The following is a 24,650-nucleotide window of genomic DNA, read 5'->3' as shown; positions in this document are numbered from 1 at the left end:
AAGCCTTGGGCCTCATCTAGACATCTTTTTAGTACTATTTCTTGTACGTGAAAAATAGAGGCATTTTTTATCATCGTTTTAAGTCACCTTTTCCTCAGTTTGGTCAATTTTGTCAGTTTTTCTCATATGCAAGAGAAAAAAAACAAGTTAAAAGCGTCTCCTACCCATGTAAAAAAATGGACAGCACACAGCATCAAAGTGATATCCATTTTTTTTCACAGACCAATTGACTTACATTGGAGAGTTTGATCCATGACTCGGATTAAAACGGACAGCTTTTTTTTTTTCTTTGCTGACACTGTCTGCAAAAAAACACAGCCATGTGAGCAGCATCATAAACTATTCTGAAAAAAATGTGTGACCCACATATATCAGACATTTGTGGCTTATGTCCCAGATGCGGGTTGCCCTGGACATGATTACAACTAGTTAAGGAGTGTAACATGCCGAATCCTGACTGTGTTGTATATACTTCCCTGCATTTTTTATTGAACTTGCAAATATGTGCAATCAACTTGCTCTTCTTCTCTCAATTGAAACCATTGAGAGAAGCCGAATGGAAAAGGGTCATAAGCAAATCATCAATACAGTTAATGCATAAAGGTTTGTGTTTGCTCCTGTGTTTGTCTCCAGCCTCATGACATTTTGAGCTTATTTGTTCCCAAAAAATGGAACCAGTAAGTTCTAGCCAGAAGTGCACAAATCCCGATGGAGTAGACCCCTTTTCATAGTGACACACATTATAGTATGTCCTTTCATTTTTTTTGTTTCTTGTTTAACCCAAAACCCCTTTTTTTGTTATATATATATATATATATATATATATATATATATATATATATATATATATATATATATATATATATATATATATATATATATATATATACTTTTTGAGCAACATTTTAATAGTACAATAAAACTACAAATTAAGGTTTCTTTCGGTCTTTGCAGAATTCAAGTTTGCAAAATGAAAATCAGTGCTTAAAAAAGAATATATCTGCCCTCATTAAAACTGCACGAGTAGAAATTACACGTAAAGAAGATGAGATCAACAGACTAAATCAGAGGTAATCCTTTTTGTCTAATTGAATTCCAATAGTTCTCATGCTGTAATAGTACAATTAGAAGGAATGCATAGAAAGTATCCACTGATATGGCTGGCGTGTAGTTTTCCAGTTGTTTGTGTAACTATTTATTATACATAGAATTAAAAGCGCAGCCCAATGCATTTTTTATTCCAATGAATATGTATGTTTTAATAATTTAGTCTGTGCCTTGTTTAGTCATTTCTATTCATGACCTCCTTCAGTCTGGTCACCTAATCTTATGGTGACTCCCCAGGAATTACATGTCAGGGATCACCACTTCACCTGAACTGCCTGTATGATGAAATTTCAACTTTGATGTTTGACCCAACATAGGCTCTTGGGTGCTTTTGCAAGATTCTGTAAACAATGTCCAGGCATACAACAGCATTCCAGTAGTATAGTTTTGCCATAATTTTACTAACTTGGAGTAATACTGCCAGGTCACTATAGAACAAATTTTTGAAAATGTGTTTGTCATTAACAGGTTGGGCATGCCAGGAATGAAGCACAGTTTTAAACCGACTCAAATACCATTAATGAATATTAATAATAGATCACAATCTGATGACCTCTCAAAGAACATTAGAAACACAGAGAACTTGCCAAAGAAAAATATTACTTTACAATCTAAAGACATAACAAGTCACTATTCTAAAAATCTTTGTGATCAGGAGAAGTCTTGTGTGAAAAGTAGCCCAACGTGCCCACCAGTAAATAAACCTATTTCTAAGCAGTGCAAAGATAGTATAATGAAGAGTTCCCATGTAGAGCCGCCATGCTTTGAAGCAAATGATACAAATAAGATACAAATGGGCTTGGACAACCTAAATAAGGTCACGGAGAGAAATCGGACAAAGGAAAGGCCAAAATCTAGTTCTGCCAATTTAGTAAGTGAAAATTCTGATCTAAAAGAAAAGGTACGTAGATCGCCTCTAAAATGTGGAAGAAATGATTCTTCTCAGGAAAAAAGAAATTCAAAGTCAGAAGCCGGCTCTGAGATAGAAGACCGCAAATACCATTCAATCTCCTATAAAGAAAAAATGCAGCTAAAAGATCTGGATTCTCCTAAAGAGAAAGAAGTAAGAAAATATGAAAGGTCTCCACACAGAAGGGAATCTAGAGCATATGAAAAAGAAAAAAACACAGAATCAAGGCATAAGACATCCGAGAAAATTGAAGAGCCACGAAGATCTAAAAGAACACATTTTTCAACCTCAAAAGATGATGGTTCCCACAAGTTCTTGGAGCAGAATGATGGTAAAAGAAGTCTTGATACAGGTAGAAAGGATAAACGTTCCTCAGAGTACAATGAGTCCAAACATGGAAACAAAGATTCAAAACAAAGCAGATCTGAAAACTCCCCAAGGAATAAGCCTAATCGTGACAACAGAACTGAAAGATCTGATCGTGAAAAGAGAGGAGATGAAAAGAAAAGATCTAGAGATGACCATGATCAAAATAAGCATGACCGAAAGGATAAAATGCATGAAACAAAAGTAAAAGATACTCATCAGTCATCAAGCAAAGGTAAAGGCTCCCATTCTAAAGTAAATGAGAAGAGCAAAAATGGCGACAAAATTAAAGTGGACAGTGGCCAAAAAGACCTGAAACTGTCATTTATGGAGACCCTTAATTTAACACTTTCTCCCGCTAAAAAAACACCTGATGACGCACATCGGATGTTCCCGGTTGCCTCCAGTAAGGATTGTGAGGTGGAGGAAAGCATAGCTAAAAGTTCGTCTCCGCAATGCGTGACTGAAAACCATGTTGACTCTCTGTGTCCTCAACAGACTGATTTAAAACACAGTGAACTTGTTTCATTGGATAACAGATCAACCAAAGTCTTAAATATAGAAGACTCCAACCAAGCATCTCCATCTGAACCGGTTGTAGAAATGAAAGTGCAACCAAATACAGCTGTTGAGAACCACTTAGTGGAAAAGTTAACAATAGATGATAAACAGCTTGTGTCTACTGATTTACATACAGTGGACTTGGAGGTGATGGACATGCACAGTCCATTTGATGGTTCAGATCTTATTGATCTCGATTCGTTTATAGAAATTGATAGATGCAGTGGAAGTCCTAGTTCTGAAACTCCTAACATGTCTACACCTGCTGAACAGACTCAAGATATCAGTATCGTAGAGCCAAGTGAGGAAGACGACCAAGCAATGAAACTGAAATCAAATCAAACCCCAAAAGGTATATGTGAGTCTCCAGATACTGACCTTGTACACATAAGCACAAAAGGAATTGAGAATAAGCATTGTTTCCATGATGAAGGCTCTATTGACTTTAACGTTTTAAGACATATTCCAAAACTCCTCAGTCCACTGAAAAGCCCAGCCCGGCCTAAAGCTCTGCATACCCTTGAGCGCACAGCTAAGGCTTCTGTAGTGAGCAATTTACATAAAGGTATTCTCAACTGCAGTTTTCTCTTTATTGTAGAAATAGTTTTGCATGCATGACTTTAACTCTGCTCTGAAGTGTATACTTTGATTTGTTTGCTAAGGCATTCTTGACTTGTAATAGTTTTACAGTAAGTCATTTTACTACTGTGCAGTCACGTACAATATGCTTTAAAAAGACCCAATATATGTTCTATTTTATTGAAATCGCTACTAGCTGTTGCAATGTTTTTTTAAAATAAGTCCAAACAAATCAAAGCACACGTAACATATTAGTAGTGTAGCAGTGTGCGTAAAATGCCTTTTCATTGAATCTGCTGGCCTCAGTTTTTTTTTTTTTTTCTCTCTCATGAGTTATATTCTGGTCATTCTCACGGAATTTTTGTATTTCATTTTAAATCGTTAAACAAGGACTTCCCTTTCTTTTTTTTTTACTTTGCTAATAATGGATATCAATTTTCAAAAATATTCTGTTTTTAGAAGCAGCAAAAGTCATGCCATAAGAATCTCCCTAGATCTTTTGCCAAAAATGAACTGTCTTGTATTGGTTAGTGTTCTTTTTATGCATAACCAATAAATCTGGATGGATATGTATGCGAGCTGAGTATGTTAAAATGCAGTGCAAAATAGTTACAAACTAAAGAGAAGTCTAGTCCTGGGTCCTGGACTATATAACTCTATGACTCTCCACAGATCCACCTAAATTAAAGACTACCTGTTATCATGTGCCATAGTGCAGAATATGGACATCATTATGAGACCAACCTTTTTTAGGCAAAACAAACAGCTGCTAATAAAGTAATTCACAAATATTATATGGACATTTACACCTCTATAGCCAGCCTTCAACAGTTTCATCTGGTGATAATGGTTAATAGATGACTATTTGAACCAAACCTTTTGTTATTGTTAAACAGAATCTGTCACAAGGCTCTTACCACCTTATCTCAAAGCAGCATAATGGAGAGATAGAGACCCCGATTCTAGCTATGTGTCCTTTACTGGCCTCTCTGCTGTAGTTTTGATCATCTGCTGCTGATAAAATGCTGATGTTATCACTAGAGGACTAGTAATCCTGCTGCAAGCCATGCAGTCCTCCATTTGCATGAGCTCTGTATAACCACGTCCACCACCGATTGGCAGCTTCTGCCTATGCACAATATACACAGAAACCTTCCAGCCAACTATGTTTTAACTATCAGCAAGCAGCTTAAAAATTGATACACCACTGGAATCAGCATCTCTGCCCTTACATCCTGCTACCCTTAGTAAAAACCATATGACATATTCCCTTTTAGCAGCATTTATATAGCTCATTGAATGTATCAAGATGTATAGTTATGGTAGGTGATATCTCAGTACAATTGTCAGTGCTTGTTTCTTTAGCATAAATATTCATCTTTTTTTATCCATAAATGTGCAAAAGTTGTCTTCTGTTATTATGTGGTTACAAATTGCTATTTTTTTTCTACCATTTTTACTTTAGAATTGTTACCAGAGACAAATGTCAAATCCACATGTTTATCACCATCTGATGAAATAAACAAAGAAAATTGTCAACCAGATAACAAGCTAGACTTTGGCTGTAAAATCCCTGCAGTGGCTTGTAATGATGAATTGGAAGAAGGGGAGATTTTAAGTGAAGAAGAGCAAATGCCTAGCCAAACAATCCAACCTATAAGTAATGCTGGCCAATTGGTTCCCGACCACATAACAAGTGTGACTAAGAGCCAGTCTGGTCAAGATGGTGAACGTTTGTCCAATACAGAGAAGACAATTATGCTCCCAGAAAAATCTGCTACAAAAAAGAAAACTAAAATTGCCACGCAATCAAAATTGTCAGCACTTCCAACCAGTAAACAAGGAAAGTTAAGTGCAGATTGTTGCCTGGACGGGATCTTAAAAATTGTCACCCCATCAAGTACTCAAGATGTTCTTCAGATGTTACGGATTATAAGAAAACACATACGAAACAAATACATGAAATTTAAGATTCAATTTCCACTTACCCAGTTTCATCGTATAATTGAAGCTGCGACATTATATTTTATTACTTTGGTAAGAAATCTAGACTGGTGCTGCATATGTTCCTCACCAGAAAGATTGCAAAAAAAGCTTTGTAGGCAAATCGAGACAAGACTGAAAAAGTTGAAAAAGAATGGGATTGTCGACAGAATTTTTGAGCAACATCTCCTTGATATGAAGAAAAGACTGTGGAAATTTGTAGAGGAGCAACTTGATTCGTTGTTTGACATTTTGAAGGTAGTGATTGTGAAACTTTGTGACAAGGCTGAAGTAGAAAAAGATACAGAATCTTGCACGAATACCCAAAAATCTGGTCCTGTAACAAATTCTCAAAATAAGAGAAGCAAACATGTAGGTAAACACACTTTGCCCGAATCAGGATCACTTACCTGTCTAAGAAAACTTGAGTTCCACAATCAAGTGGAAGTATCACATCCGAAGACTCAAAATGATACTAAAATGGCTGTGCAAGTAGAACTTGTAAAGGAGTTGAAACCAATTACTGTTAAAGACAATAAGGTTGATTTCACTTCTAGTAAAGTGAGCCCAACCTCGAAGTTTCATCTTCGTTCACCCACCAAGATGTCTACATCTAATGAACCAAAAAATCAGCAAAATATGTCTGGTTTATCTTTTAATTTGGTAAATGATGATCACATGGGGGACGTTTTTAAGAGCTTGCTTCGTGATTCTGATAATTTGCCCTATAATGCCTTACCAGAAAGCATGTTGATATTTGGAACTCCAGAAAAATCTGTGTCCAGTCCGAAATTTGAAAATTTAGATTCCCTATCTGAAAATAAAACTCCACCTAAAGATCCTTTTTCCTGGCCCTTAATTTTGTCTCCACATATTCCAACTTTCCCTTGTCTTGAAACTGTACTGAATCCTGATGTCTTTGATGAAAACTGTTTACTAGAGACTCCTACCAGTGCCTCTTCCAGCAAGTCCTTAAATGGCTCAGATGATCGGCTCAAATCCTATTCTTCAATTCTTCTGGAAGATCTTGCAGTATCTTTAACTGTTCCATCGCCTTTGAAATCTGATTCACATCTCAGTTTTCTTAGACCAACTTGTGCTACAGAGCCTATATTGGAAATTGATGGAAAGTGCTGTGAGGGGTCTGTACTTGAAGAAGAAGATGCAACTGAACAAGACATACATTTAACTTTGGATTCTGATAACTCAAGCATTGGATCTTTGGAAGATTTGGGCGAATCAGGCAGCTTCCAGTACCATCCAAGTGAACCTATGCAGGCTGTTATAATGGAAAAGTCGAATGACCATTTCATTGTGAAAATAAGACGCGCTGTGTCTTCTAGCTCTCCAGTTTCTGACTGCTCACTGGAACTGACCGATAAAGCCGCCCTCAGATCTATAAAAGCTACGGAAGGTAATACAATTGAAATGGAACCTAGACTGGACATAGAGTCAGAAGAACATAATGACAGCCAAATAATCCATTCAGATCACTTCGATTTAGCAGTTGTGGCTGAGAATTGTACAGTTGACTTAGAGAGACTGGACAGTGTCCCCCTTGCGGTACCAGAAAATGAATCTGTATTTAAGTTGCCTCCTAGTAGAAGGAAACCTGTAGAAATCCCAGCTGAAGTAAAACAAATTTCTAATGATACAGTAGAACCTTCTGGAACGGATACTGAGAAGAATGCTACAAGCTGCATTAAGGAAACCTGCAGCCCAGTTCCACCTGCTGAAATATTGCCTATGGAAACATGTGATGCCAACACCACAGACTTAAATTTGAAGAAAAAGAAAAGGAAGTCATTGGATGATAAACCATCAGCCAAACGTCAGAAAAAGTTATCTCTTCCTGATGGGGATAAAGGTACAAAGCATAATATAATTGAAGGCTTGCACTTGGAGAAATCCAATAAGGGGAAACACAAAAGAGCAGTTAGTGATGGTGCTATAAACGTCCAGTCCTCCAAAGTCTCTCCAACGAACTTGTCTGCAAAGAACGTCATCAAAAAGAAGGGAGAAGTTGTTGTTTCTTGGACAAGGTAAACGTGCAATTTGTTTTTCTCCAGTTTATTTGTAGAATTTTTTAATTTGTATTTGCATTTTTTAATACGTATATTGTAATTCTTGACTAGGCCCTCTAAGAGAAACTGCCTTAAAGGGGAGGTACACTAATTAGATATTGATGACCTATCTTCAGGTTAGGTCATCCGTATCAAGTTGGTGGGGGTAGCCAATGTCGATTCTCCAATCAGTCGAGTATAAACAGTTTAGGGACCCGAAATTTCACAGCTCTATGCACTCTTTGTAGTGGTTGGTCTTTGCAACTACAGCTTCTTTGCGACCAAGCTGCATCACTTGTGAATTGCCACAACCATGTACAGATCTTCGCTGTTCTGACTTGTGTGTTGGCCTCTGCAGAGCTGCAAACAAATGATTGACGTGGGTGTCAAACCTCCACCAATTTGATATGGATTACCTATCCTGGTGATAGGTCATCAATACCGGAGTAGTGGATGATCGTTTTAAGAGGATTTTTCTCAAAAGTGGACCTTAGGCCGGTTTCACATTTGCGGTTGTGTCCGCAGCGTTTGCATACATCCGCATGCGTCTTGATTTCATATCTTTACATTGTGGACGCAGCTTCATGCGTTCGCCTGCGTTTACTTACGCATGCGTCTTTTCGGGGGGTGCGGGGCTTGGCTAAAGCACCATGTTGCAATTTTTGAGGCAGCAAATTTCCGTCAAATATGCGCGCGCATGCAGATGAGTGCATTAAAAAACGCATTACTGTCTATGGGAACGCATGCGTTCGAGGCGCTTGCGTACTTCGGACTTCACATGTCCAGGATTTTATTGAGACGCGCCCATTGAGACGCCCTTCTGCAAATATCGAACGCATGCGCATAAAAAGCGCAAAAGCATGCAAACGCAGCATTTTTTCCCCGTCATGCGTAAGCTGATGCGGATCAAAAACGCTGCGTTTTTGCATACGTTTACGGTTGCGGACAAGACGGTGCGGACTCAACCGCAAATGTGAAACTAGCCTTATAAATTGTACAATCCTGCTCCTACAAAAAACATTTTTTTTTTCTTCTCCCATCCCATTGTGGAGATACAGGGCACTGTATTTACTGGTGCCCAATCAGTTAATTTTTGTCATTCAACTGGAATATTGATGTAGTTTATCTATTTGGGCTTGTATTTTTATACTATTATGATGCTGTCCAATAAACAAAAAAAAGCAGCATCATACAAAGAATAAATTAGATGCCAATGGTTGTGACTAAAATGAAACGCCTATTAAGAGAACCCAACGTATTGTAAGGAGAAAACCTGGTGAGCAGGGAGAACAAACACCAGTACCACCCCCGAAAGTGACATCTGTTTTGGGTCGGTACTGTTTTCTGCTCTTCCTATTCTCCCATTTCTCTCCTTACAATGTGCACTGACAGTGTGCTTTCTCGCCAGCTAGTCACTTCTCATCAGAGCCGGTGAGGGAGTGCACTGTCACTGTGCATTTACCGCAGCCTCTGCCCCCCCTGATGATCCATATTAGTATCCCAGCATGCACTTGGCCATTGTGAAATAAAATGTCATCAAACTGGAAGTGGGTAAACAAAATAAATAAAGTAGAGTGCAGAGGAAACGGTAGACACTTTTTAATTACAAAATCAAGAAGAAAGGGAACCGACACACAGAGTACTCAAACCTATGGAGGGCGAGAAGTAGTGATTCAGAATAGTGAGTCAGAATATACAAATAGTGACACAAGTTAATCTTGCCTTACGCAGGCGTGTATTATGGAGGACAGATAATGAATTTCAATCCATTATTGCAGCCAGCATGCAGCCAGCGGGTAAGGAAAGGGTGAATCAAACACCCGAAAACCCCGCCTCTATGGCTGAAAATTGTTCCCTCCAAATTCAGGTGACAGAGTCCCTTTAAGGTTTATACTACTGTGAACAAGGACCTTAGTAAAATGGACAATCGGAAACTATCATAAAGAACCCCAAGAACAAGAAAAACCGACTGAGTCCAAAGTACGGAAAATATAAAACATTTAATTTTTATTGGTATACCAGGTTAAAAACTATGTAGAATCAAGTAAATTACATACAATAATAAATAAAATACACATCCGTATGCTACCAAAGAAAGGGGCGTACCTAATCAGCTTTTTAAAAAAAAACAAAAAACAAATATGTGGTGCAAAAATTGCAAATTATAAGAAGTGTGCAACTGCAAAACTAAAATGTTATATATAATATATATGGTGCGTGTAATAAACATACATGAAATTTCTCTTATATATAATAATAAAGTGCAAAATACATAATAACGTGTCAGTGTGTCCATTATAACCATGATGTTTAAGTAAAAATCATAATAAAGTGCCAATAAAAGTTGCACCACCAGGTGTCAGCATAACCACATCAAGTATAAAATGACCAGGAATAAACATCGAGAATTAATAAAAGGATTATAATAATGATTTTTATCAAATAACTTACAAAGTAATGCGATGTATCCCTGGTCTCCTGAATGGGCGTTTCGGCACGTTGCCTTCGTCAGGGGGTGGCACCAATAGGAGAGAGTTAAGTATATATACAATGCTTAGCCAATCACAACAGTAAGGTGTGTGCTAGATGTCCAATCAGATCACAAGACGTCATCCTGAACGAGTGCTTCTTGATCACCTGAACAAGTCGGTTTTTATTGTTCTTGGACTACTTTTTAAAGGGAACCTGTCACCCCCAAAATCGAAGGTGAGCTAAGCCCACCAGCATCAGGGGCTTATCTTCAGCATTCTGTAATGCTGTAGATAAGCCCCCGATGTATCCTGAAAGATGAGAAAAAGAGGTTAGATTATACTCACCCAGGGGCGGTCCCGGTCCAGTCCGATGGGCGTCGCGGTCCGGGGCCTCCCATCTTCTTACGATCACGCCCTCTTCTTGTCTTCACGCTGCAGCTCCGGCGCAGGTGTACTTTGTCTGCCCTGTTGAGGAAAGAGCAAAGTACTGCAGTGCGCAGGCGCTGGGCCTCTCTGACCTTTCCCGGCGTCTGTGCACTGCAGTACTTTGCTCTTTCCTCAACAGGGCAGACAAAGTACACCTGTGCCGGAGCCGCAGCGTGAAGACAAGAAGAGGACGTCATCTGATGAAGATAGGAGGCCCCGACCGGACCACCACACCCATCGGACCGCAGCGGGACCGCCCCTGGGTGAGTATAATATAACCTCTTTTTCTCATCTTTCAGGATACATTGGGGGCTTATCTATAGCATTCCCGAATGCTGTAGATAAGCCCCTGATGCTGGTGGGCTTAGCTCACCTTCGATTTTGGGGGTGACAGGTTCCCTTTAATTACAGTATATTAGCAAAGTGATTAGATTATTACATTTTGAATTAAATTTGTTAGTTTCAGACTACAGCATTAAGGGAAACACTCTATGTACATTGATCTGTAATGTATGTAGCTTGGCCCATGAGGTGAATTAACATGCGTGGCATTTCATTCAGGTAAATGGCATAGTTTACTATGAAGTGGTCAATATAATGTAGTTCTGCAGATTTGACATTATGCAACTCATGTTTATGAAGAAGAGCTATGCTAACTGATTCACAAAACCCTGGTTCAGAGGCCATGTCTGTATTCCGTGGCCATCAGACAGGAGCCCTGTGGACCACCTCCTACGTGCTGTATCCCCATATACGTTACCACAACGATAACATGCTGGGCCTCCAAATCAAAAAGCAGGACTGGGATACCAGCTGGTGGCCACAGCATACTGATGTCCCTAGTAGACCGGACTCCTGGAAATACATTTGTTTAACTCTTCAAAGTGCATGTTCCAAACTGATTCATATCCATTTTATTTGTGTATTTATTTATTCCAGAGATGAAGACCGTGCGATTCTCTTGGAGTGTCAAAAACTTGCTCCAACTAAAAAGACATTTGTCTTCCTATCTTCTACTATGAATAAATTTCCACATCAGGTGTGTATTAACTTACTAAGTTCAGGCTGACTTCTCAGTGAGACTCTTTATATGAGTACATAGTGTTGCAGTGTAAAGTATTGGTGACAAACTTGGCAGCAGCCTTTGCCCCAGATAAGATAGGAGCAGATACAACCACTAATATATGTATAGATATGCCATTTTAACAACTCCGTAGCAAGCGGTTCCGTTCTCATTAGGCTCTTTGCCTGTTTCTACAGATGAGATCCATTACAAGCATTTTATTTCTTGGGTCTGACCTGCATGTTCTTTATTGTACTGCTTTTACTACTATTTTTTTTTCTAAATTTTTATTTTACAACTTATTAGGTCAAATACAGTTTTATTTTTTTATTTTATTTTTTTTTATTATTAGAAAATATGCATTTCCTAAATTGTTTGATCCTTTTTTTTATTTTTGAGTAAAATAAGATCTTCCATTTTTGGTGATAATTGCAGACATGTCTTCAACAAATCTGCCACATATATATGCTAAGCATGAAGCCTTGTTTGTTTGTTTTGTTTTTTGATCGTCAGGTTTGCATCACTATGTTTGTACTGAGGGATTGGGAAGAAAAAGGTGATGTTGGGTGGAATTGTGAATAAAGAAAAACAAAAAAATAACTTTCATGTTGTGTTACACTGTGCAGTAATAATTACCTGTCAATTTCATTTTCAGTGTCAGGTAAGTGTTGTTACCACAATACCTAACTTTTATATAGGATTCTTATTCTGTGCTATAAAGTGTCTTAAAAAAAAAAAAAAACAAGAACTTGTCATAAATTAAAAAAGTTATGGCTCTTGGAAGACTGGGAACGAAAAAGGAAAAATCACTCAGTCCTTAAGGCGGCGTGCCCATGATCAGGAACTGCTGCGGGGTTGACTCTGCATATTTATGCAACATCAAATCCACAGCTGCCAGATGTTACAGCACAGAGGATGGGATATCTAGAAATCGGGCTGTGCGTCTTTCAAGATCACAGCATGCCCATTTTTCTTGCGGAGATGCTAGTCCCCGCCACAGAAACCGATAGAATGTATTGAATGCAGTAAATCTGCACAGTTCAGTGAACACATGCGGATTTACCTGCGTCCAAAGCGCTGCTAGTTTTGGATCGTTGGCACATAGCCTAAGAAGGAGTTGAAAAGGTTGTTCACTGCTTTGTATATTGATGTCCTATCCTGATTGGTGGAGGAGCAACACTTGCCACCCCCGTGATCATTGATAGCCAGATGTGACCATTTGTAGAGCTGCAGAGTGAACTACCGCTTTTTAGGCTCGTGACTGTAAATGCTTGGCAGATTCTGCTGTAGAATTGCGCATGTCTCTAATGCTGAAGCTAATGACTGGAGCATTAAGGAACTTATAGTTTTCACTGCACAATACAGCATAACTAAAGCTATTATTTTTATATTTTTAGGTGGAAGAGAGATTCCGTCAGTTAATGAAGTTGTTTAAGAAGAGCAGAAATTCAAGCAGCTGAAAATGCATTTTTGTGTAATATACTGTATATCTCCATCTTGCAGAAAGATAGTATTACAATTAGATGATCTGCATAATTACCTGATTTTGTGTAAATATAATGGGATATTTATTATAGCAACGTCTCAAGAAGGTCAGTCGGACAAGTCCTGTGGAGAAGATCAACCTCTTTTCACCATTCGTTCTACTTGTGTCTAGGAGTGTGAAATATGTTAATTTGTTGAAATTATAAATTATTCCTTACTTACAATATTTCCAACTAAGAATTGGCAACTTAACATTTTCACTCTGTTACCCCGTTCTCCCAATTTCTGCATTGTTAAGGAGTGGGGGGTGGTTTGGGGTCATCCTTGGAGTTTGAAATGTTTCCTGAAACCTCTAATATAATTGATAAAAACCCACTTGAACATTCAATTAACAATGCTTTTTAAAGGGAATTTGTCAGCAAACATTATATGCACATGTAGCTCTTTCGGAGACAAGTCCAGCAATAATGTTACATGGCCAGCCTGTTCCTCCATTACTGAGAAATGAGCATTTAAATTGCTATTCAAATAAGGTTATAGATTTGAAGCATCAGTCACTCCAGCTTGAGATGGCACTGTGAGGGGGATAGAACTGGAGTGACAGAGGCTTCAAATCTATAAATAGCTCGTCAACCTCATTTGCATATCAATTTAAATGCTGATTTCTCAGCAATGGAGAACAGGCTGGCCATATAAAGGTATTGCTGGACCTGTCTATACATGAGCAAAAAATAGTTTGGGGAGTGAAATCCTGCTGACAGATTCCTTGTAAGTTTGGGGGGGAAACTACCAGCATGAGACTTGCTAGTAATCAACTACAGTAAAGGCAACAAAACTGGTCTTCTGTTTGTTTTACATCAGTAAGAAACTTTGGAAGTTTATTATATTTTACATAGACTTTTTTACATGAGGGAAGACTGTACTACGAAAATGGAACTAAACCTGTTGTTCAGAGAATATGTCCATAGTTCTTGACATCAGTAGTGTTTGTAAGCGCAGGCATGTTGGTTTAAAGAATACAAGTTACAAAAATGGCAATTACAAACTGAGCCTATGAGGACACGTTCCTGGAGCCATAAAACACTATAAAAAGCTGTTTAACCTTTATCACAAGTGAAGAAAAGAGGATGGCGTCTTGTGTGATATTTGTAAAGGTGAGGACCATGTAACCTACCAGGATTAACAAGAGGCTACTAACTTTTTTTAAGTAGTTATATTACATGTATACCACATCTAGGACCGGAGTGGTGGGGTCCAAAGTACAGGATACTTTATCAGAAACTAGTAGGGATAGTGATGCACCCATACAGTTTGAAGGTTATGGCTATGGAGAAAATATACCTATAGGGCAGTCTCTGGATAAGCCAATGTAATGTCAGCGCAGCAGAAAGTTCATTATGGAGATGGCTTTTTGAGAAAAAAAAATAAAATCTCTCTGCACAGTGAATTTTCTGCTAAACTAATAATCTGAGATTATCAAGCAGTGACCAAAGTTATTTTCTCTTAAGGTACCTTCACACGAAGCGACGCTGCAGCGATAGCGACAACGATGTCGATCGCTGCAGCGTCGCTGTTTGGTCGCTGGAGAGCTGTCACACAGACCGCTCTCCAGCGATCAACTATGCCGAGGTCCCCTGGTAACCAGGGTAAACATCGGGTAACTAAGCGCAGGGCCGCGCTTAGTAACCCGATGTTTACCCTGGTTACCAGCGTAAAATCTAAAAAAAACAAACAGCACATACTTACATTCACGTCCCCCTGCGTCCACTTCCTGACTGACTGAGCGCCGTACAGTGAGAGCAGAGCGGTGACGTCACCGCTGTGCTGCTTTCACTTTCACTTTGCGGCGCTGAGTCAGAGGAGGAAGCAGACTGCAGGGGACGCAATGTGAGTATGTGCTGTTTGTTTTTTTTACATTTTACGCTAGTAACCAGGGTAAACATCGGGTAACTAAGCGCGGCCCTGCGCTTAGTAACCCGATGTTTACCCTGGTTACCAGTGTAAAATATCGCTGGTATCGTTGCTTTTGCTTTCAAACACAACGATACACAGCGATCGGACGACCAAATAAAGTTCTGGACTTTATTCAGCGACCAGCGACATCACAGCAGGATCCTGATCGCTGCTGCGTGTCAAACGAAACGATATCGCTAGCGAGGACGCTGCAACGTCACGGATTGCTAGCGATATCGTTATAATGTCGTTTCGTGTGAAGGTACCTTAAGGGGAAGACACATGTCCATATAATCTTTAACCTCTGAATCTCATGAGTACATTTGTAGGGATAAATGTGAATCCCAAGTCGTCCATTCATCAGTGCCTACCTATTTTCCCAAGGAAACCATGCTCTCACTGACACTTTGAATAAACACTGACAATATTGATGATAATTTTTTTATTTGAACACCATTTTGACTAGCAAGAAAGGGTTTTCTTAGAACAAGCATCACTCTGGTCTATGGGCTGTGTCTGGTATTGCAACCCACCATCATTTCCTAATCCCGGACACCATTTTATATAACAAATTTCTTGTCGGAACCAATGGAGCTTGCTGGCTTAAGGCTATATTCTACAGAAATAAACATTTATGATCTATCAGACGCTCTAAGGTGCTGGCAGGTGAAAGTCTCAATATTTTGAAGACCCAAGATGCTTCTGTACAGAGACCCCGATTCCAACGATGTCACTGTGCTAGTTGCTGTAGTTTCATAAAATCACTGTTACATCAGGAGAAGACTAATAATCATGATCTCTGTATAACTCATCCCCCAGCACTGATTGGCAGCTTTCTTCCTATGCACAATGCGCACAGCTGCCAATAAGTGGTGTGGGCAGGGTTATATAGAACTGCTAGATCTACAGCAGATAAAACTGATTTTCTCAAAATTACAGCAGGCATCCCAGTAAAATGACATCTTGCTGGAATTGAGTTCTCTACCCCATTTCCGACTGCTCAGTGTGTAGCAAAGACTTTGACCGATTCCTTTTAAGTGCAGTAATTGCTAAGTACGTTATATTGTAAAAACATACAACACAAGCATTGCTCAATGAGCATTTTTTTAATCAACCGATTTCTTTAAGTCTTATTCTGAAAAGCCTATTTTAAACCGGTGAAGTACTAATATCCCGCGTCCTCTCATTTCATGTGTTCATGTCAGGTGTTTTGTATATAACCGTAACACTCAGCCTTTTACATGTTAGAATTCTATTTGGTTATCTGAGCAATGCGCCAATCCTTTAATAAAATAAAGTTCTCGCTAAAATAAGAGCCAGTTGCCACAGTGCTCTCGATGTACAGCATTTGTAATGTTTTATTTGTAACTAGATTTTCTATTTTTCTTTTGTAATATGCCTTTATTTGAGTTACTGATGTTATAAATATGAATTTCACTTTAGTTCATTTATTATTGTAAATCCTTGTACAGATCCAAATTTTTGTGTGTAAAGAATGAAGCCATGTATTTTGTATAAAACTGTACATTTATTTAAAGATATCTTTAAAAAATTGTTTGGACCTTTTCCTGAATTCATTGTCTGGTGTTTTTTCCCCTTCACATTAGTGCAAGGTTACAATTATACCTTTTATGTCAAAGTTTATATATCTCCACTATCCATGCCGAATCCTTGACAACAATATAGAAATTAACCCCCCCCCCCCCCCCGCCCAAGAAAAGGGGATGGGAGTGATAAGCTTACAATTATAATGCATAAAAACGTGCACTGGCGCAATTTACACAACATGTATCACTAAGGTGCGTCATCTGATAAATTTGCAGTGGCAGATTTGAAGTTACTACACTAATCATTTGGTGCAAATTTGATAAATTTGAGCCACAGAGTTTGAACCTTCTAATGTCATGCATGATCCTGCTCGGGAAACTTTTGCTATCCTACCAGAATGTTATTCCTCAATAAGTCCCAGTTCACAAATTCAATTATTGATTTATTATATATATATATATATATATATATATATATATATATATATATATATATATATATATATATATATATATATATATTTTGCATACATAAAAAAACTGTTTCATCAGTGTTTGGTCATGGTGTCAGTTTTTTCTATAATTATTTTATCAGTTTTTCTTGCACGTATAAAAAAACTGGTGCAAATGTCTTAGGCTACTTTCACACTAGCGTCGTACTCTGCCCGTCGCAGAGCGTCGGGCCGACGCTAGCGTTTGCGCCGCACAACGGGTGCAGCGGATGCTGTTTTTCCACGCATCCGCCGCCCCATTGTGAGGTGCGGGGAGGTGGGGGCGGTCCGTCGGCAGCAAAAAACGTTACATGTAACATTTTTTGCAGCCGACGGTCCGCCACAACACGGCGCAACCGTCGCACGACGGTTGCGACGTGTGGCAATGCGTCGGTAATGTTAGTCAATGGGGAAAAACGCATCCTGCAAGCACTTTTGCAGGATGCGTTTTTTCGCCAAAACGACGCATTGTGACGTATTGCAAAAAACGCCAGTGTGAAAGTAGCCTTAAGCTTTTACTATGAAGCAATCCGTTAAAATCAGATAGTACTGGATTGCAACTAGGGTATCATCTGTGAGTCCCATCTGCTTTTTGACTAACCCATAGACTTGCATTGGTGAGTTTGATTTTGGACAGGTCAAAATGAACATGTGAATAGCCATAGACCATGTATAGTCTACCAGAAAAACACAGGTTTAACAATTAATCGTGACAGGGGCCTTACTTGGAAGAGCTATAACTGCACCATCTGGGGAGTTAAGCATTGAGGCATCTAGTAGGGATCATCTATAAGAATTGTAGGGTCTTGCTATTTATACACAGAATATTTGATGAACAGGTGGAAATTTTAAGTACAGTTTGGTCGGCTAAAAATGGTGAGTCACCGGATCCCCTTTCAACGAGTCTAACAGTTTGTTCAAACTCTTATCTTTTAGATGGTGCAAATGCCTCCCTTCAACCTAATTCTAATACAATAACGCAGCCTAAAAACCAATTGCCCTGATCTGAGCTAGGCCTCTCAAGCCTTCTAAATTTGTAGATAATATCCCCGATTAATCAAAGTAGCGTAAAAGCTTTACAAAGGTTTAATTCCTGTTTCTCCCATCTCCCCCAAAATGGTCAGAGCTGGGGAGTCATGGGAGTGTGACGCCACGGCTCACCTAATTCATGATGAGATGTGGAGTTTTCTACTATAGAAATCTCTGGTCCCTGACTGGGGTAAGATTTCTGGCATGGTGCATGGAGGAACTCATCGGATGCTCCATATCCATGAAGAAGCATGCACCTTTTCATGAGAAGCACTGGTATTGATGAATTGTGGCAAATAAGTTTAGCTGAGAGCCATGGCTTACTGCAGTAGATTTAACAGACCGCAGACCCACAAAGCAAGATCAAGTGTGCAATTAGCATCTGGGAAATTTGAGAGGCTTTGTTAGACATAGCGGCTCAAACAGACCGCAGACTCAAAGCCAGGAATTGTCTATGCACTTGAGCACTTTTAGAGTAACATACTTAGACAAACTGGCCGGCTCTTACCAGCGCTGCTAGAAGTGATTGACCTGGTCTTGTTATGGGATAAACTTCAATCATCTGCAAATGCAGTTAACTAGTCTAGTATTTGGTTGTGATGAGCGAGTGTACTCGTCGCTCGGGTGGTCTCTGAGTATTTGTGAGTGCTCGGAGATTTAGTTTTCGTTGCCTCAGCTGAATGATTTACAGCTGATAGACAGCTTGAATACATGTGGGGATTTCCCTAGCAACCAGGCAGCCCCGCATGTACTCAGGCTGGCTAGCAGCCATAAATCATGCAGCTGCATCTACAAAAACTAAATCTCCGAGCAGTTACAAATACTCGGAGACCACCCGAGCAACGAGTACACTCGCTCATCACTAGTTATGGTACGTGGCTGGATCATCAAAGCACATTTTCTCTGAAAAGTTGGAGTGTTTCAGAGACTAATCTATTGGAATGTATACATGAATAGATTTAGACAGGTGACAGGTTCCTATTACACTAGTCCCTTCATGCGGTTGATTTAATCTGCTGTACTAAGCCATACCTCTCAAGGTACTCACATTTGCAGATTTGGGCAACTTGAATGGCTTAGTTTGTTGCAACCAGATATGCAAATTGCCTCTTCAGAGAAAAGAGGACTTTAACTCTATAGCGCCACCTGTTGGAAGTAGCAATCCTACAAGTCACAATCAACCCTTTAACGAGTCTTGCAATATGACAGGATAAAAGCCAAATCAGTATCTCAATTCACAGACCCGGTGTTTCGGACTGTTGGCCCTTGTCAGTGTGAAGCATGAAAAATGTTTTGGCTAGGTGAGAGGCTCTGAACTGGGGTCTAAGGGGTAAGGTTTCTCCTAGTGGAGAGTGACATACCAGCTCTGGCTTGTCAAGGTAAGGAGGCTTATTCGCTGTGCAATGCTCCTCTGGGAAATTTAATATGCAAATTGCTTCCAGAGAAAAAGAGGACTTGAACTCTATAGCGCCACCTGTTGGAAGTAGCGATCCTTTGTTGCAACCAGGTCAGACCACAGAATGGGCGTACAGTCATAGATGTGTGCAATTAGTGTCTTCCTGATGTTTACTTATGAATCATACATTTGCACTTTATTTGTGATCCTAAACCCTGCTGGGCTGAAGTTACATTGAAGGGTCTAACACATTGTTCCATTTGTTGTGTAGCCCAAGCAAACAAGGCTTATAGAGCTAGCTATTCATTGTATTTATTTATTGATATGATTTTACTCTTTGGATCATTTAACAATGGACTGCCACTAACCCACTTTTTGAGCAACAGATCAAATTGCTTAACCGCTGGTACTGACGAGCTAATGAACAGAACCTGAGCTCTCAAATCATCCAAATGTGTAGATAATATGTACGCTTCAGCAAATTAAAAATACTGACTCATAAAAAGTAGTCTAATAGACAACAGACCTCAAGGAAGGCATCAAATTCATCCATTGCTGTGTCTGTTTAAACTGCAAAATTGAGCCAGGTCTATCGATTTGCCCAAATTGGCAGACAATATGCATACTTGTAAATTAATGTATAGTTGTTTGTGCAAGCAATATCCCTTTAATGTAAAAAAAATCCCAACATTTCAGATATATATAGCCACTCGGAGCAATACTTCAAGATCATACCAGAGACACAGGTATGTCCGCTGGCTGCAACCCCAATCCCATCACCCAACTTTCCTGATCTTCCTCCCCCTGCTATTCCTGGTATGTCCGCTGGCTGCTATTACTGTTTTTATTTCCCCTGCATGTTTTCTCATTTTAATTCCTTGATGCCAATACACAGTTGGCGTTATCTTTCCATTTGGATCTATTTCACCTTACATTTTCCCTTCTGACTTCTAATTATTCCCCTCCTGTGTCTGTGACCAGTCTCCCTGCTGCTCCTCCCTCCTGATCACACCTGGCCTATTTCATGTGCACTTAGCTTGTTATAGATTCCGATACACAGGTCTGTCTAGACTGTGGTCTGTCTCTAGAAGGATAACAGCAGAAATATTCCAGAAATGAGCCAGAAGTGAACAGAAGGTACCACTAACCACTGTTAATAAATGTACTAAACTTCTTTCTCTTCCTCCACACTTACTCATCATGCTGACATATGCTGTAACACAGTGTTCCACAACTCTGGTCCTCAAGAGCCACCAACAGGTAATGTTTTCAGGATTTCCGTAGTATTGCACAGGTGATAATTGCATCACCTGGACAGGCAAGAATTCAATCACCTGTGCAATACTAAGGAAATCCTGAATACATGACCTGTTGGTGGCTCTTGAGGACCGGAGTTGGGGAACACTGCTAACAGTTTTTGCTCCATTAATCCTCAGTCTCCTTTGCTATCCCCAAACCCCAGCACCCCCTAACCAAGTAATAACCTCTCCTTCCCTCTTGCCCCCCCCACCTGACCTCCTCTGCTGACCTCAACCTCATATCTCCTAATAAAACACAAAACAAGCCACCCACTCCTCCCACCTGCTGTCTCTCTCTGCTTCTCACTGCTGGTGACATATCTCCCAATCCTGGACCCCGACAGCTCATACCTCCCATTACCCCCTCCTATTGCTCCCAACATAATATAAACTCCCGAAAATCTTGCACACCTCAAATCCGTGCCCTTGACACACACCACCCTGCTCCCTCTCTCTGGACACTATAGAATGCCCACTCCATCTGCAATAAACGCCACATGATTCACAACCTCTCTACCTCTCCTTTCCTTTCTGGGCATCACCGAAACATGGCTGACACCCTCTGACACAGCCTCCTCTGCTGCACTATGTTACGACGACCTCCACTTCACTCACACTCCTCGCCCTGGCAACAAACATGGAGGAGGAGTGGGCCTTCTCCTTCCAACTGTACCTTTAACCCAATCCCACCTCTACCCTGCCTTCTCCCCTCTTTCGAAGTCCACTCTGTCCGCATCTACTCCCCTTACAACCTCCAAATAGCCATCATATACAGACCTCCGGGCCCGACCACTGCCTTTGACCAATCCTCCACCTGGCTCCTTCACTTTCTGTCTGCTGACATTCCCACCGTCATTATGCGTGACTTCAACATCCCCATTGACACCCACCAGTCAGCAGCCTCCAAACTCATGTCCCTTACTTCATCTTTTGGACTTACTCAGTGGTCCTCCTCAGCCACCCACACAGACGGAAATACATTAGACCTGGTCTTCACCCGTCTCTGCTCCCTAACTAACTTGACAACCTCCCCTCTCCCTCTATCTGACCACCATCTACTCACTTTCACATCGCTGTCCTCCTCATCTGTCACCCATGTCCAGCAACATGCGCACCCCTGCAGAAACCTTGCACACCTAGACACCCACACGCTCTCTGACTCTATCCTACCACTGGCATGCATATCCTCATGACACAGACACTGCCACTAGTTTCTACAATGCCACTCTTGCATCAGCCATCGACTTGGTCACCCCTGTCATGCACAGCAGAGTGCGACGAATCAATAGACAACTATGGCACAATAACATCAGTAAAAAACTTTGGCAAGTATCCAGAATTGCAGAAAGGTATTGGAAGAAAACACATTCGCAAGATAATTTCACTGCACTCAAACAAGCAACACTCGCATTCAAATCAGCTCTCACCTGTGCTAAACAGGCCTATTTTACATCCCTCATATCTTCTTTATCCCACAACCCCAAACAGTTGTTCAGCACTTTTAATTCTCTCCTCCACCCACCACTGCCCCCTCTGAGTTCCCTAATTTCTGCCAAGGACTTTGCCACGCACTTCAAAAATAAGATAGACTAAACAAGGCAAGTCTTTGTTGACAAACCACCACAACCCCTTTGTATACGAGACCAATGTCCTAACCCCATAACTTCCCTCTCCAAAATCAATGAAGGAGAGCTTGCTCATCTTCTCTCCAAATCACACCTCACCACTTGCGCACTTGACCCCATCCCATCCCACCCCCCCCCCCCACCTCACCACCACACTAATCCCATACCTAACCCATCCCTTCAACCTATCACTAACTTCTGGTACCTTCCCCTCTGCTTTCAAACATGTTACAATCACACCTATCCTCAAAATGCCATCCCTTGACCCGAACGCCATGTCCAGCTATCGCCCCATATCTTTTCTCCCATTTGCTTCCAAACTCCTTGAGCAGCACATCCACTCTGAACTTTCCTCTCACTTTGCATCTAACTCTCTTCGACAACCTACAATCTGGCTTCCGTCCCCACCATTCCACTGAGATTGCCCTGACCAAAATTACTAACGACCTACTTACAGCCAAAGCAAACTGACAATTCTCTATACTCCTTCTAAACCTGTCCTCTGCCTTCGACACAGTTGACCACTGCCTCCTGCTACAGATCCTTTCTTCCTTTGGTGTCAAAGACCTTGCCCTATCTTGGATTTCCTCATACCTTACCAACCGCACATTTAGCATTTCCCAGAGTATCCAGTTTAAACTACGAACACTGACAAGACAAAGCCATCCATAACCTTTCTCCTCCGAATATTTCCAAACCAATCTCTCAATATCTTCCCTCACGTAATCTCTGGACCTCCTTCTCTCTTCCATGCTTATTTGCTCCTCACCCAAAAGCTTCCAAGACTTCTCCAGAATATCCCCCATCCACTGGAATTCTGTGCCCCAACACGTCCGGTTATCCACCACATTTGGATCCTTCAAAAGAATAATACTAGCAGGGTGCGTATCCAATGAGTGACTCAATGTGGGTAATAGCAATTGGATATTTAAAACTTGACTTTTAATAAATAATGTTTAAAAATGCAAATTTGAAACAAATGCGACATGTGAACACCAATAACAATATACATGGGACTGGGGACCCTAGTGAGGAAAGTGCCCTATACCCTGCACAGAAGGAAAGACTAACAAACACATATATAAAATATGACAGTACTGGTTATTCCCTGACCGGTATTTAAACCAGCCCAAGGGATGATGCAAAATTCCACTATGATGTAGTACAAGAATTAAGCCCAATTTGTCTTCACTTATGGTCCTTGGGGAAGGATTTATTGTTCATAAAGCAAAGAACCTTTGTGTCACAACCCAGTTATACACATAGGACACAGAATGAACTGATACCTTCCTGTGGATATTGGTACAGGTGGGTATTTTTAACTTGCAGTGCACTCAGTGCACATTAACCAATCCTGAATGAAAAATTATTAACCTTGCATTCCAGCCCACAGTATTGCATATGAGCATACTTTTTGTCACACAGTATCTGTCAATAGCAGCATAGCAGTAAGGCTTCCTAATAATTATATCAACATCCTAAAAAAACTGAAAACCAACATATTCTAGAGTTTAACGGAACCTTATAATCCTTTTGATAGCGGCAAATGCAGGTTTTTATACTCCCCTGATGATTCTATAAGATGAAACGCGTCGGGAGACGCTGTCCATAGCTGGGGCTTCCACTTCGCTCACCAGGTTGGGGTTATTCCAGACAGAGGGGAATCCCCCCAGAAACTCCGGTGAGGTCCACCCATAAATTTGGGTTCTTTTTTTTTTTTTTTTTTTTTTTTTTTTTTTTCCTTATACATGCTGGTTAAATATGCTGGTCCAGCTTAGTAAATTATTACACACATACCAAGTCCTGTAGCTAAAAACCCATTATAAAGGGATGTCAAGGAACTGTTACAAAAGGATTATAAGGTTCCGTTAAACTCTAGAATATGTTGGTTTTCAGTTTTTTTAGGATGTTGATATAATTATTAGGAAGCCTTACTGCTATGCTGCTATTGACAGATACTGTGTGACAAAAAGTATGCTCATATAAATGGTGTAAAAAGCCTTCTGATACATTCCATTAGTGTATATTAATTTTTCAATTGCATGGGACCTGCATAGTGGCAGATGCAGCTCCTATGATTCCTCTTAAAAGCCCTATAATGCAATACTGTGGGCTGGAATGCAAGGTTAATAATTTTTCATTCAGGATTGGTTAATGTGCACTGAGTGCACTGCAAGTTAAAAATACCCACCTGTACCAATATCCACAGGAAGGTATCAGTTCATTCTGTGTCCTATGTGTATAACTGGGTTGTGACACAAAGGTTCTTTGCTTTATGAACAATAAATCCTTCCCCA

At 40.2% G+C, this 24,650-nt stretch overlaps 1 protein-coding gene and 1 long non-coding RNA gene across 3 annotated transcripts in view; one reads left to right on the top strand and one right to left on the bottom strand.

Annotated features, from left to right (window-relative positions):
* LOC143807793 (uncharacterized) overlaps positions 1 to 10,065 on the bottom strand; it is a 61,909-nt gene extending 51,844 nt beyond the window's left edge. Inside the window, exon 1 of the long non-coding RNA XR_013221804.1 lies at positions 10,021 to 10,065. This is a non-coding gene — a long non-coding RNA (uncharacterized LOC143807793). The remainder of the gene's footprint in view (positions 1 to 10,020) is intronic.
* The window catches only part of CASP8AP2 (caspase 8 associated protein 2), a 50,414-nt gene extending 35,767 nt beyond the window's left edge, over positions 1 to 14,647 (top strand). The window contains exons 6-10 of one of the 2 annotated variants that reach the window (XM_077289723.1): positions 955 to 1,070; positions 1,576 to 3,509; positions 4,989 to 7,548; positions 11,406 to 11,505; positions 12,927 to 14,647. In XM_077289723.1, coding sequence (XP_077145838.1) covers positions 955 to 1,070; positions 1,576 to 3,509; positions 4,989 to 7,548; positions 11,406 to 11,505; positions 12,927 to 12,989 — 4,773 coding nt within the window. In that variant the 3' untranslated portion in view covers positions 12,990 to 14,647. The remainder of the gene's footprint in view (positions 1 to 954; positions 1,071 to 1,575; positions 3,510 to 4,988; positions 7,549 to 11,405; positions 11,506 to 12,926) is intronic. The other variant, XM_077289724.1, reaches the window with a different exon arrangement.
* Positions 14,648 to 24,650: the final 10,003 nt, after the last annotated feature.

Source organism: Ranitomeya variabilis, chromosome 2, assembly GCF_051348905.1.
Source record: "Ranitomeya variabilis isolate aRanVar5 chromosome 2, aRanVar5.hap1, whole genome shotgun sequence".
Lineage (NCBI taxonomy): Eukaryota > Metazoa > Chordata > Amphibia > Anura > Dendrobatidae > Ranitomeya > Ranitomeya variabilis.
The sequence above is the reverse complement of the archived record's forward strand: the minus strand, read 5'-3'. Positions and strand labels throughout refer to the sequence as shown.